General features: G+C 42.8%; 1 protein-coding gene across 1 annotated transcript in view; it reads right to left on the bottom strand.

Moving 5' to 3' along the window:
* Positions 1 to 15,487, bottom strand: part of ADARB2 (adenosine deaminase RNA specific B2 (inactive)) — a 455,480-nt gene extending 439,993 nt beyond the window's left edge. Inside the window, exon 1 of the mRNA XM_023632103.2 lies at positions 15,047 to 15,487. Within this exon, the coding sequence (XP_023487871.1) occupies positions 15,047 to 15,146 (100 nt within the window). The 5' untranslated portion in view covers positions 15,147 to 15,487. The remainder of the gene's footprint in view (positions 1 to 15,046) is intronic.
* Positions 15,488 to 15,764: the final 277 nt, after the last annotated feature.

The raw sequence follows: 15,764 nt of genomic DNA, 5'->3' as shown, positions 1-15,764 counted from the left end.
TTCCTTTCCCTGTGTTATGTTGTGGAGACAGTCTGCTTTCTTATGAGGGTCTCAGCTACTTAACTGTTTGGTTTAAAGTTGCCATTTCCAAGATCAGTCACCGTAGGGTGAGTCAGATGGCCTACTTGACGGTGCTCTGCCTGGGTTTGTTTCTGCGATCCACTTTCCATGCATTTACTCAGCGAGTTTAGAACAGAACCTATATGTTTACCTGGGGCTTCAACTTGATTTTGACTTTGTTTCGCCAGCATAGAATCTGAGCCAGTTTAATCTAGGAAATCGGAACATTAAACTTACCCTTTATGCTAGGAAGTGGGTGAAAAAACCCTGTCCACAAATGCACAGAGGCACACCCTCAAGGTAATACAGAACATTTTCATTTTAAGTCCAGATGCACAATAACCAAAAAAGTATTTAAAGCTGATGAGAACATTTTACAGTATTTGAATTTAGTCCCAAGGTTTTGCTGAATGAATAATATGCTTTATTTTCATTGCAAATCGTTAACTACTTTGAATATCACAACAAACAACATGCTCATCTAGACTTATCTCTTGGTGTAAGGTGTTGTGTGGGTAGGCGTTGTGTACGTGTAGCACACCAGCTTCTTTTTTTCCATTCGCTTTTTGAGAAATAGAATTTAAAATTTCCTTACTCCTGATGTTAACTCATTGTATTCCCTAAATATTTTTACCTTGTACAACAGTTAATATTTATGTTGAGCTCCATACATATGTTAAATAGATATCTGAAAAATGAACATGTTGAATGTCTGAGTTTGTTAAACAATCACTAAGCTTTTCTTTACCCCTCAAATCAGAAAATTGTGTTGCTGATGCTGCTTAAGTAAATGGAAGCACCGTGAGAGGTGTATGTAACTATGTGTCTGTATGTGCATTTACACATATACAAATACATCTACACACATGTACATACGCACACACACATATTCATTAAGATGTCAGGAGTTTGGTTTCGTGCTGTTCAGCATCCTTCTGGAATGGGAAGTACAGACCGTCCCTTGAGCCCTTCTGTGTCACAGTCCCATGTCATAGCTTTGATGGTACTGGCGACATTGCTTCTGAGATGTTGTCATCGGCAACTCCTCAGTGGTACAAACCCCACATTGCCCAGAGGACACCTGCCCTTGGGTTTGGTGCACCCTCACCGTGAAACTCCCCTCCTTCCTGGGCCCGCACTCGCATGGCCACCTGGATGTACCTCTGTGTTCGACTCCACGCCAGGGTGATGGTTCCTTTTCACCAAGAGCATCTGATTGAGGAACAAAGGTTCTGGATTCTAATTCAGGCTCTCTCACCATCTAGCTTTCTGAAGAGCCACTTATCTGGGTCTCACTGACCTTATGCAAAAACAGAGATGATGTTGAGTTAGTGAAACCCCAAGATCCTTTCTACCTCTCAATAAGAAGGGCATACGAGGGGCCGGCCCCGTGGCTGAGTGGTTAAGTTTGCATGCTCCATTCGGTGGCCCCAGGTTTCGCCGGGTTGGATCTTGGGTGCAGACATGGCACCACTCATCAGGCCATGATGAGGAGGCATCTTACATAGCACAACCAGAGGGACCTACAGCTAGAATACACAACCACGTACTGGGGGGCTTTGGGGAGAAGAAGAGGAAGAAGAGGAGGAGGAGGAGGAGGAGGAAGATCGGTAACAGTTGTTAGCTCAGGTGCCAATCTTTAAAAAAATTAGAAGAGCATACGACTCATTCTATTCAAGTTGGAAAAGCATGATCAGCGGGAGGTGGAAAATGTTCTGCCACCATTTACAGTCAAGCACTGCTTAACGACAGGGGTACATTCTAAGAACTGTGTTATTAGATGATTTTGTCTCCGTGCAGACATCACAGAGTGTACTTAGACAAACCTAGACGGTACAGCCTAGCACACGCCTAGACTGTGTGGTACTAATCTCATGGGACCACTGTCACATATGCGGTCCATCAACGTTGCCATGCGGCACGTGACTGTACTCTGTGGAGGGTGACCCTTCTTAGAATCAGGACAGTTCACACTACTTTCAACTAGAAATGGGCATTGTAAGAGGGGCAGGAAAGAAGGAAACAACGGGCAGAATAAAATAAAATCCACGTAGGTTCATACCGTCACATCAGATGGCAATGCTCAAGACAAAATAATCGAGAAAAACGTTCTGGGCATCATTTAATCAAATCTGATGTTAGCCCAATTCCACAAGTATTTCTCATCAACTAGAGACATGATGGTGATGAAAATGGAACTTATGGATTTTGAGGCTCTTGTTGAGTTAGAGACAGTGTTTCTGGAAAGAGGGCATGGAGAATCCAACAGTATGCTTGGTTTGCGGGAAAAGTCTCTAACGGTGAATAGAAGTGTGCTTCTCTGTCCGTGATAGCTGAGCTGTGTCCCTTGGCTCCATATGTTGAAGCCCCAATCCCCAGTAGCTCAGAGTGCGACTGCTTTTGGAGAAGGGACTTTAAAGAGGTGGTTAAGGTGAAATGAGGTCACTAGGGAGGGCCTTCATCCCATATGACTGGTGTCCTTTTAAGAAGAGGAGATCAAGACAGACACACACCAGGGACGACCACGTGAGGACACTGGGAAAAGACGGCGTCTACACAACAAGGAGAGAGGCCTCCGGAGAAACCAGCCCTGCCCGCACCTGGATCTCTGACCTCCAGCCTCCAGAGCTGTGAGAGAATAAATGTCTGCTGTTTAAGCCTCTAGTCTTGGCACCTCGTATGGCAGCCCTAGCTGCCAATTAATACACTATCTATTTTCGTATAGTTGACTTAGACTAACAAGGATAAAAAGCTTCACTTATTCTAAATTTTATCTTAAAAGTTCATTTATAGGTCACCTAAACATGACAGACATTTTGCCATTCACGGTATGAATGTATACATGTTTACATGCATGAAATGCGTGTGAAATCTTATCATTTGAACACTGTTGCATCATCTCTTAATTCAGATTTTGTTCCTATTTTATAGATAAGGAAACGGTGCAGCAGGGAGGAATTCCCAGAGCAGGATGGCGTAAATGCTCAGTACATATGCCTGACCAGTTTTTAGCTCTTCTCGCCTGTGGGCTGAAAGGGCCGATGTTGGAACAGTGTCATCACTGCTGACCTACACTTGACAAATCAAGAGGATCTTGTTGAAAAAACCAAAGCAGGGACTCAGCCAGATGACTCTTTCAGATTTGTCCTCCCTCGTATTTGTTGACCTTTTGGGCAAGGCTAACATTCTGCAAAATAGATTCATCCAGTCCCACGACTTTTGAGTTCATGTGCTATGGCTGTGATGTGAGTAAACCCAACGTCCCCCTCCTGGGCTGGGGCCACCAGTGAGGTCACACCGGTAGTGTTACACATAATGTTCCTATTTATTTTTTCCCCCTCAAGTGTGTGGAGTTTGTTTTTGACATGAACCCGGACCAGAAGGTGATTCCTTCTTGCAAAACCACAGCAGGCTAAGTCACAGAGTGCTTCCGAGTGGCACAGGACACATCCAGGGACCAGGGAATGGAAGACGGCAACCCCGTGGAAGCACCAAGAGGGAACTCCAGAGGAAGGAAACTTGCTTTATACACAGCAGATAATGCTTCTGCCTTCATGTGTGAAGGTGAATGTTTCAGACACAAAGGTGGTTTTGATGTCAGCGATACAACAACTCTGCCATAATGAAGGACGATTCAGAATGGACAGATGAGGGCAAGGCCATCTTGGGACACCCTGTAAAGATCAGCTCAGCCTGAACACTGAAAGAAGGAAAGTCCAAATGAGTCAAGAGCAGAGACCGTTTCCTTAATGACACTGGATTAGGGATAAACCTGGTGAAGAGGTATGGAAGCTAACGTCAGATTTCCGCTGTGTAGAATTTATAATTTCTTACCTATAAACACATACACAAATGGTATGTGGCATTCAATCTGTTGTGTGGTTTCAACTTCGTCTACTCGTATTTTATCATTTCCCTGATCTTCAAGTTCGCAAACATTTCTAAATATCATTATAGATAAATATCTAGACCTTATGACTACAGCCAGCAGCACTATTGTCACCAAAGCGAGCAGACCAAACAAGTTGTGCGTGCTGAAAAATTTTATCTTCTGGTGTGGCACTTTGGGTGTGGGTTCCACACACATCTCCTGCTGAATTAATGTAGATGAGATAGAGACAGAGATAGAGGGAGTCAGAGAGACAAATGGACAGACAGATCACTCCAAAGTTATCTAATAAGTAAGAGATAAGAAAGACCAGGAAACATGTTATCTATGTAGGAACAAGGGACAAATTCAGTGACTCTCATCTTTTTCATGCTGTCTCCTGTGTCCACAATATTGAGTGGACATGGCGCTGGGAAGACCTTCGATGTCGATTCGGATGAACTCTACATCCTACTTCTCATGACCTCCAGGTGAAGAGATGCCGCCCTTAGTCACAAAGAATCCCAAGCTATGTCATGAGTTGGACGCCGTGTTTAAGTTACTTTCTTTGGCTTGGTGCTAGACTTTTGTATTACACAGACTCACACATGCTTGCCCTCAGCAATGAGGACAGAGTTGAATTTTTGTGAACCAAGAAGCAAAGGATGGCTGAGTTCTTGGGCAGCGTTTGGACCTTTCTAGAAGGAGGAGCCTGGCAGGTGTGGGAGACTCAAGGACAGATGTGTCCCCATGAGGCAGGAGGAGCTGTGCCTCCGTGCTCAAGGCACAGAGGAGAGGCTGAGAAGAATTCATCAGGGTCAGGGTGAGGAGCACCAGGCTCCCAGGGGCTTCTGGCTGGAGCATCTCTGGAATTGTTTGGGTCTCAGGTTTTCATCTCATCCCATCCACACAAATACCCATGGGCATGCCAATCATCGGTGCGGCTGGTTTGGCGAACAGTGGAAGCATGCCTCTCAAGCTTTCTGAAAGGAGGGTTTTGTAAAATATCTCTTCAGCATGGATTACAGAGGAGCCAGAGCCATATTGAGATCTGCTTTCTGGCTCTGTTAGAGCATTTTCCAGCGCTTTTGTTATTGCTTAATCCCTGCCATTTAGCACTGTGGCTGACACATAAAGGTGTTCCATAAGTGTGTGTTGAATGAGTTCATTCAAATTTACACGGCAATGACTTAGAAATAAATCAGCCAGTGTCCTTTATACATCTGCAATCTAAATCTGATCATTAATTCTGCAACAACCATTTATTGATTGTGTACAAAGGGATAGCCACTGCGCTAATTTCTGGAAACACAGAAAGCTCATCTGGCCCCATCCTTGAGGAGCCTCAGCACAGACAGAAGCAAGCCTCGCCATTCGAACCAGCAGATCATTCCACAGAACAAGAACTGAAGAAGCTGCCTTCCTCCCCAGGTGTCATCATCCCCATACACCACCCCCACATTGCTCCCTATGTAAACTGCTGCAGCTCCCACATCGGTCCACAATCTCCTTGGGAAATGTCCCCTTCTACCACGTGGTTCTGATTATTCTTTAAGCAGTTCTTATGTCAAAAACGAAATCAGTTTGCTCAGTGGATTTTAATTGAGTAGCTATTATGTTTTGACACTCTGGAGGGAATAAAATGTTCAAATTTGGAGAAGTTTACATTTTAATGATTTAAGATTTATACAGGAGTTTCACCTGAAATAATAAAATAAAGACAATAGAAATCCCATCTTGTAAAAGCTGTGATAATATTTTGTATTTTAAAAAAATTCCCATAGAGCCTCATTCTGTGTTGGGGTCCTGGTGGGTTATGTTCGCTCCCTGCTTCGATTTTCTGTTTGTATGTCCACACCCCCTATACAGTGTAGCCTCAGGGAGGAGGACCTCATCAACCATTTCTTTTTGTGTCTTTTTAGTTCCTAGCCCTTTGGCTACCCATAGTGGGCACCTGAGGAGACATATTTGCAAGGGAATAAATGCTACATACACACATCAAACACAGCCCTTGTCTGAACACACGTGATGTATAAGGCAAAATTGCAAACACAGCAGAATTGGCTAACATGCCCCACACTTTAAAACAAGTGCCCTTTCTATTTTGGAAGATGCAGAAAATAAAATGTAGGAAGAGGGGCTGTATCAGAGCAGAGGAAGAAGAGGCATCATTTACTCTCCGCACCCTCCTTCTCTCTCTCTCTTTCTCTCTGTGTCTCTCCCTCTCTTCCTGTCCCTGCATTTACGTCCCTTCCTGCCACTGTGGTTTTGTTTCCCTCTTGTTTTATGATGTAAAAGGATAGATATTTTTTTTATTAGTGGCAAAGACAAAAAGAGTTATTTCACTTCTTTGTGTGAAATATGCACAAAGGGAAATTTTAAAAAATGATGTTTTGGAGCTTTTACAATTAAAAATTAATGTTCTCCTCAATACTAAAAAACACAGTTGTCAACCAAGATCATTTTTCACTCTCTCTCAAGGAGTTTGTGTTCTTAGAAGTTTAGTCAAGATTTTTTTTCTATATGTGATTTTTTAAATGTTCATCTAAAGATAAGTATACATGGGATCTGCTGTTCCAGAGTTAGAGTCTTTTAACATTTCCCTGTTCATTATTTCAATAAATGCTTATATGTGTTTTCAAATCTCGTCTCTCCTCTCCATGTATTGTGTGCTTATATTAGGAATCTGCAGAAAACACACAAGTGAAATTTTTAATGACGAACTGTCTTCATTATCTGCATACAAAGACCAAGTTATAAATTAACTTCCCTAAAATAATTGGATTAAAAACTCAGGTGATTATGAACTCTCAAACTTGTTAGATCTAAAATGAGTAGTCTTTTCATCCTAAATGCTTAAAAAGTAAATATTTCGCTGAATTTCCATCAGTGCTGGATAGACACCACCTGTGCTCCTGATGGGGGGCTGGTGTGGGGACCCGGGCCACACATGCCGTGCCCCTGGGAGCCGCCCGGATTCACTCTTAGCTCAGAGTCTTTCAAGGGCTGTCAAGGTCAGTGTAGTCCTCCTTCTACTGTCTGAGAGATTTTGAAACCTGCTGTTTGTCTTAAACCTAGTGTTTTTCCTAGAGATGTAGCAATGATTTTTATTTCAAATTTATTTCTCCTTTAGAAAGAAAATTTGCAGCCTGGACTCATTTGAATTTTAAAAATTTCTCCTTGAACCATATGTTTTGAACTAAAAAGTCGCTTTCTGTTAGAATTCTGTTAGAATCGAAAGAGTCCTTTAAAAACTTTCATTTACAGTGTTAACATTTAGAGTTGCACAAATAAAATGTCTTTATGACTGTGGATAAAGTAAGCCATCCCTGTTTTTATTCAACTAATGGACAGTAATAGGTATGATTTTTAATATTCTTCTGTTCATCACCCAAATTTACAAAAGTCTTTTTTTAAAATTGTACTTGTCAGATAGTGTCTGAGCTCGCGCACATTTTACATTTCAGCACGCAGGCCTGAGCAGGTCTGATAAAAAGAGGGCGCCTGTTTCCTTTAAAGACGCGTCTGTCTCCACAGCCACAAGCCACATGCAAGAGGAGCATCTGCTACAGACAAGGATGAGTGAACCCAGCCAGACTTGGGGTGCAGGGGAGGTCAAAACCGATTTTGCTGACGTCTCTGTCATGTTTATTAAATTGTACTTTTCCAAAAGCAATTGAACTTTTAGGAAATATGGCATTCATTTTAAAGAGAGGAAATCCAGGTACTTGGATGGACGTAGACTGATAAAATCAATTTTTTAATCAATTATTGGTGGCCTAGGTGGATGTTCTCAGCTAGTTTATGACAATGGCCGAGTCCTGCTTCCTAGAAGCAGTACCACCCTCACTGTTGGTTTGCTTTTCACTGCAGAGGGCATTCGACTGGGGTTAGTGTTTTCAACTAGGCATGGGCTCCAGCGTCAGCGACCTGAGTGCCCTTCCATCCTATTTTAACACCACATTTGGGAAGACATATTTAAGAAACCATGTAAGACATTACAAAATGATGAGGCAGATATTCCACCTATCGATGGGAGGAAACGAGAATCAGAGATTTCATCTCAAACAAATGGCGCAGCAAAGATTAATTAAATCTATAAAATTCTCTGAAGAGAATCAACACCCCAGCTGAGGTATTTAAAGGAACACTCTCTACTATGTGCAAATCACCCGAAAGTGTCCAGCCAACGTTTAGGTGCAAGATTCACTCCGGTATAGCAGAGACTCCAGAAAAGAAGGTTGGCTAATACATTCTGAGCAATATTTATTTCACTTACTGTCCAAATGGTGAAGCACCAGCAAGAGAAGGAAGCTTGAAGTTCTCCGTGGGCACTGACATAAATGTGCCCGGGAATGGACGTGACCAGATTTTAGCTGAAGTGAACAGGTACTTACACAGGAAAAAACAACGAGGGCCCTATCTCACCTCTCGTCTACACTGCTGGACGTTCTCCCTAACCCTGAAGATTTTGATCACACTGGGTGTGGACACAGAGCTGGACCTTTTCGGCTTGAGATTTCAGCCGCTGTGAATATTCCCGTAGCACTTAGTTACACAAACACGGCCGCTCCAATCACCTCCCTGCACTGAAGCAGCCACACGAAGCCACCTGCAATCCTGTAACTTTCCATGGACGCGGCCAAGAGAAGGCTTCTAAGATTTCATCTCCTAGGGATTCACAGGAAGTGATCTTAACTCTAAAAGTCACCTGAGCATTTATATTATATGCCTCTTCCTTCTTAAATCTAAATGCTACTTCTCTTTGTTTATACAAATGTTCCATTTATTGGACGCTATTTTTTAGCCAAGCATAAAATACCCTCTTTAATATAAATATAAAATTTATATTACCTGTTTGCTATTTTTTGAGATTTAAAAAATTTTAACATTCACTATCAGTAATTTTTATAATTTAAAACAGATGATAATGAATTTACATGTGTATATATATATATACACACATACACACGTGTGCATGTGTATTTTATAGCACAAAGAGGGCTTTTTACCGGCCATTTTCTTACCAGAAACCAGATACTAATTGTATTCATTCCCCATCAATAAAATAATAAAATGCAATTATTTTGCTGCCCTTCATACTCAACATCTGTAACCAGAATAAAAGATGACTAAATATCCACCGTGTATGGAGAGCACCCAGGCTCTCAGATTAACTCTTTATTACCAAATATGTACTGTTCTTCAGAAAAAATCTTCTATCTTTGCAAGTGGTCAAGTTTATTTTGGGGAAAATTGCTGATCTCTTACACAGCAAACGTCCATTTCTAGGGTGTTAATTCTTTGACGGGTTTCCTGGGAAGACCCTCGAGAATTTGCAGATGGAGACTCAGAGCTCCAAGAGCCACATTTGCAACGATGTTGCTTGAACCAAGCCAGGCAAGAAATGAGATACAATAGCCCCCGCTCCCAGTTCCTTTTAAATAAAATAAACGAACAAATAAAAGTTTAATCACCAAAGAGGGATGTCTGCAACCAAGGTAGTCCCATATGCAAGTACAGGAGTCTACGTTTTTAAATCTCTAACTCTACCCTCCCCTTTCTGTTTTCTAATCTCCCAGGAGCGCGTCAGATTCCTATGTGAATCAAGAATTAAACAGACTTTTCCCCTCTTTTTGAGAGCAATGTCCCTTTAGATGATAGTGGTACATTCTTAAATAAATATATTAGTAGCAAGAAATAAACAATTCTCTTTGCACAATAAAGTACTTAACAGGGTGTATTTCCAAATTTCAGTGGAGGAAAAACACTGACTTGAAAAGACGGGGGTTCATTTAGGTTCACGCTGTTTACACGTGCTCAGCACCAAGGGTCTGGGATCTCTGCTGCTCTTCAGGCCGCGCGCTGCTGTGCTGCGTGTGCTTGTGGTACAGCCACACGCACGGCTAACACTCAGGAGCTTGACTATTTCGTGAAGGACGTTCATGCTTTTCATATCTCACTTGGCATTCACCTTTTTTTTTTCAGTTTCAAAATGGCTATAATAAGTGCTTTTAAAATCATGCTTACCACGTGAAAATTTATCCTTTTAGAAATTTTATTTGCTAGTAATTAAGATTTCAACTTACCAGTGCAGCCTCGATTTAAATGATGAAGAGCAGAGCAGTATAATTATTTTTGGTTTTATGAGTTGTTCAAAACTGTTCTTGTTACAAAAACACTGACATTCACTTTCTGGCATCTCAGGAAAAGAAGCAGGCAGATACAAAAATTGCTCAAAGATTTCAACTTTCTTTACTGTGTATATATGTGTACATGGATACCAACACAACAAACATAAGTGTGTGTGTATATATGGTCTTTAAATGGGACGTGGAATGCGTTCAGAGCATGAGTTATTTTTCCATGCCTCAAAAAAGAACAATACAGTTTCCTCATTCTGCATTTCCTTACGTAAGTCTCTTCTGGGACGGCACTTCTGCAATAATCACCACGATTTAGATATGGATACATGAGCCTCATATTTTTATTCTAAATTCAAGTTCACTCATCATATCTAATGCCTTCGAAGCGATCTCAAATTACTGCTGTTACACGGGTCACTAGAAACCAGAGGTGCCAACACAAATTTTAAAGAGAGACAGGAATAAAAACGCCCTACACAATTAGATGATGAAGAACGGTTTAATCCGTCTAATTTTATCACTAAACCTGGTCCTTCCTCGGGAGCTGTCAGAGCACGAGGTGCGCGGGTGAGGGGACGCGGGCCGTGGTGCAGGAGGAGTCGGTCCCCCGCCAGCCAGCACGGACACGGTCGTGAGTCACTGAGGCTGCTGGGGAGGAAGAGCCCACAGCCTCTGTACTCCATCCTCAGCACCATCTTTCTATTTCATTAATTTTTCATGGAATTCCATTTCCCCACAAGCCTGCGTCTGGCATCCATCTGCTCCACTTATTCTGCTCCTTTTGCCAACTTTTTATCTGCCTTTCACAACATTCAGCCACCGGCCACGCTCCCACCTTGAGATTCATCAGCCCACTCGCAGACCGACACCTGTGTTGCTGTTTCCAAAATCCACCTTCAGTTTTCTAAGATTCCATGTAACTGATCGCCCTGCAGCAATATCTAAATTTCAAGCACTAATTTATTTTGCTGTCAAATGCCTCAAAAAAAGAAAGGTCATGTGCTGATGCCCGAATTCAACTCGACCGACTTCACAATGATTGTTTCTATAGGATTTCAAATAGTTCTGAGAAGTTCCTTCTCTTCCCCGGCTTCGAGACTGAAGCGCCTCACCTAAAACCCTGTGCTCCCGGCCGTCTCATGAACCAGCCGACCTCGCATTGGTGCCCAACTCATCTCCAAACGTATTTGAGTCCAAAGGGCAATTTCTTTTAAATGTCCACAAACTTCAGCCATTTCACACGTTGCATACACCAATGGGTCAAATACTAAAGATATTTTATTTACAGAATGCATTTTATGATAATAAGCAGCTTCTTTTAGAAAAACTATACCAACAAAAGAACACCCAATATACAGAACAGACTACATGTACTGTTTTAATAATTAAAATATGCTGATGAAATTCCCCAGACATATTTCGCTGAAGATATCCGATGGCTCAGAGATTAACTGATAAAATTTTAAGTGATTTATCCTTATATACTACACTGTCTTGATGAAACTACCCCTTATTCTACGTGATGGAGCTGATACTAATTTTAAATACCTTACACCTTTACCTTCACTATTTTGGGTTAAAATATACACCTTTTATAATATTTCCCCATCCTGTTCTTTCCTAATACAGGCAGACTTTACTATAACCAAAGAACGCAGATCTGGTTGTGCATAATCAGCTCGCATCATTCTGCCCAGAACCGTAAAATAAAGTGCAGTCTGGGAATTGTCCCTGAGAAAGGAGCCAAGCCAAGTGGGCATTTAGCAGGGCGGGCAGCGGGGTCCCCCTGAACCACAAGCACCCCCAGTATTTCCTGCAAGTCTCGGAACCAGGTCGAAGCCGAGTAAACCGCCGTGTCTCTCCCATGGCACATAGAATGTGGACACTCCTTAACCACACGTGCATAAATGAGATGGCTTCCCCAGGCTTTTTGGAATTTTTTTTAGCCGCCTGTTTTTCTTCCATACAAAAGTCAAATTCTGCCATTTCTCATTTGTCCAGAAAGTGTAAATCATTCATAAATGATTTCTAAGAGAAAGTCCCAACTGAAAAATAGCACACAGGCAAACACGTACAGACCAGGTCCTGATAAAATAGCCAAAGAGATTGGTGGCTGGGGAGGTTTGCTCTGAGCATCTTCTTTAAAGTTTATCAGAGAGAGAAATGCAGGTCCCGGGTAGGTAATACCTGAAAGTCATATGCTGGGACTGAGTTATTTTTATTTTTATTTTTACTTTTAAAGATATAAACTACTTCCTTTGTGGTATGGAGACAAAAAAATACCTAATACAAGAAAATATTTCATTTCTGAGGCTATAGATCGTGTTTACTTATAAAGTATCGCATCTATCCCACACTTAAGCTGTAGCTACAGAGTTTTTTATCGCAGAGCCTATAGGTTATTTTGATAACAAAAAGCATGTTAAAAAAATCATACCAAAGCTACTCTCAGAGCAGACATGTAGCAAGCTGGTGGCATTTCACAGCACTGGGCAAATAGAAATGAGGATGCATCTTCAGACAAGGTTCGTTCATCAGAATAGGTGGAAAAATACATACCATTGGCAAAAAAGGTTAACATTCATTTTAATTTACTTATTCACATATAAGAAGAGCCCTTTCTTTGTGCTCTTAATCAGTGGCTTCGCTTAGTATTCAATAAGCCTTCCTAAAATTCTATACCAACCATCCATACACACGTGGCTTTTAAATTGACAGAGTTTTAATATTAGATAAGCTTAAAAGCTGAGGCTATTCTATCAAATTGCTGTTGTTAAAATTCATGAATATTAGAACATAATTTAAATTCACCATTGTCCTGGTAGAACAGGAAAACAAGCATCTCTAACAACTAGGAATTGTATATAAACTGATCTATTCCAAGCAAAATGCAAATTACCGTTTAACAGATCCCATAATTGCTATGTTTTCTTTTAACTCCATTACTTACACTTTACATGGTTAACTTTTCCTAAAAAGTGACTATCTAGCAGTTTGAGTTGACTGTCCTACCAAGAGAGCTGTCAGCAGATGCCACGGGAAATTTCACCCCCACGCATCAATCTACGGGGAAAAGGAATTAGTACACGCATCCTGACGCCCTTTCCCCCTTCTGCTCTTGGCTATGAAAATTTAGAGACTTGGTATATTCAAAATAACCAAGGCATAGAAATATTTTACATAAAAATTTTATTTTGAATTTTTATAGTTAAGTTTATAGCTAATGAAGTCTCCCTCCAGATTGCTTGTTTTTCTTTCCAAAATTGAATGCTTTCTCGGCTAGCACGACTGACATTTAAAGGTATGAAAAATGAATTTGGAGAAAGGCACCAATGTCCATCAGCTTATATTTTATTTCTATAGATTTTTTTATTGTGAAATACTATTCCATACTCTTTAATTTAATTATTTAAATATACTAAACAAAAAAACCGTGGGAAACATGAACACTTGAAGTATACATGATGATGTTTCCTTTTTTCTCTTTTAAAAGTTATATTCGTTATCAAATTCTGTGATTTTTTTCAATGTCATCACCACTTTTTGTTAGCATTATTTTTGGAAGACATTAACAGATCTGTTTCGAAAGGATATTTTCAGAGGACAAAGTGAATGGCTGGTGGTCATTTTAGCAGCTCGAGAGTTAATCTAGAATTAGAGGATGACGCCCACTCAGAAACCAAAGGCTGTGAAACCTCTTGAGGACGTGATCAGGCCACCTCTGCCCCCAAGGTCCTGACACACGATCATAATGAACGACTGTTTGATATTGGCATTTACGTTTTCAAACTGTCTGGCTAATTTCTAATATTAGAATGAGCCGTGAAGGACTCGCGGACTGTGTGAGGGCAGTGAGGAAAAGAGGTGGCAGAAACTTCTCTTAGGCCACTACGAAGATGAACATTCTCTAGGAGCATTGAGCACCTCGACCACATCTGACAGCGCCTCCTGCATCAGAAAGACTGGAAAATCAGATCCAGTTCAGTCATGTTTTCTCAACTGTTCTTTGTGGCTCTGTATTCAATTAAAAAAAATCAACACGTTTCAAATAAGGACAAGAACCGAACTTTCTCCTGCAGACTCATAATAAGGAGCTGCCGAGAACAAGTTCCTGTCTGGGCTCTGGGAGAATCTTTGCGCCCTTCCCAGGACCGCGCGCAGGCTGTGGTGGCATTTTTAGGACTCGCCTCTGGGGCTGGAGCAGAGGCTGACCCTCCACCAGCCCCTCTGTGGAAGCCTGGGCTGGTGACGGATCTGACCAACTTCAGGGCGGCTGAGCTCAGAACATCAGTAACGAGGCACAAACATGATTTTTCTCCTTTTCTGGTTTGCAGTTTTTCACCACTAACAAGCTGGAATGCCTATATCTCTTTTCATGGATTAATTTCTGCTTTTTTTCCCTCCAGGACCAGCCTGTTCTCTCTGTAGGTCCCAGTGTTACAAAACAACGGGTTCCGCGCTAAGTGGAAACTGTCGGCCAATTTGGGGGAGGCGGTTGCCAAGGTTTGCCCACTGCTTCCTCCAAGACAATTTGGATGGAGAAGCTGGCACGAGGTCTGCCCCTTGTTTTGAGGGGTGCTGGCTGAAGTGAGTGTTTCCTTTGGCACCGTCTGCTAATGCCTTCTCCGAGAGGGTCAGAGGCAGCTCCTGCAGCCAGCGCCGCGGAGTCCAGGAGGGAACCATCCTCTAGTCAAAAGGACGGCCCCGTCCCCTGCCCCTCTCCTCCGCCTAACGCCGCTCACAGCCAAAGGCTCTGCAGAGCCCGCTGCTCTGTTCACTGTTCCCTCTAGGGTCACAAAAGCCCCCAGCCATTTACAAAGGGATCTGAACTCCCGAGCGAGCCAGCGAGTCTCTGCTTTGTCCTGACATCCCAGCAGCGTCCTAAAGTGAAGCTGCTGGAGACAGGCAAACCCCACTGACAGGAGGACCGCGGAGAAGAGTGGAGAGTTAGCACAGAAAACCAGGTCCTTACCTTTCCTCTTGGACCTCCTCCTCCTCCTCCTCTTGGACTTGCATTTAAGTTGACTGTTCAGCACTCCGGACCCTCTGCTGGTCCCCAACACTGATGCCATGGCTGCGCCTGGGTAGGCAGAGCAGGGCAGGAATCCTCTCTTAAACAGTTTCACCTTTCCTGCTCTTGCCGCTGCTGCTACTAAACGCTTCTGCTTCTGCAAGTCAGGGAGCCGGTCCACTTTTTAAGACTGAGAACTCACACGCTCCCCCCGCTCCTTCTTCCTCTAATTATTCCCTGTTACTGTTTCCAGCTGGGCTGAGAGGCTGCGATGGGAGCCGAACGCCACAGCGCTCCAGCGACAGGATGCTCCATGCAGGAGAGGTGCGCCCAGCGGTCTGGGCGCTCCCAGCTCTCCTCCTCCGGGCGGCCTCTCTTGATCTGGGCTCCAAAGGCAGGGCTTCTACTTTGGCACCTCTGCTAGTTGTTTGGCACCAGCCACTTTGAAGCCAATCACGCAGGGAGCTCTTCGATTTGCTGCTGCAAAGTCTAATTAGATCCAATCGCAGCTGTCTGCCGGCTCTGACATCAGCACCACCCGCCCTTCGCATCCTCTGTCAGCTTGCAAACTCAGCTCCCATTTGGACGGATGGAACTGCCCAGGACCCGGTGGAAAGGGAAGGAGGCTGCCCTGGAGGGAGGGAACAGCAGCAGGGCAGAGCCAGCCTGCCTGGGAGAA

Source organism: Equus caballus, chromosome 29 (assembly GCF_041296265.1).
Source record: "Equus caballus isolate H_3958 breed thoroughbred chromosome 29, TB-T2T, whole genome shotgun sequence".
Classification (NCBI taxonomy): Eukaryota; Metazoa; Chordata; class Mammalia; order Perissodactyla; family Equidae; genus Equus; species Equus caballus.
Note: the sequence above shows the minus strand (reverse complement) of the source record. Positions and strands in the feature narration are given on the sequence as shown.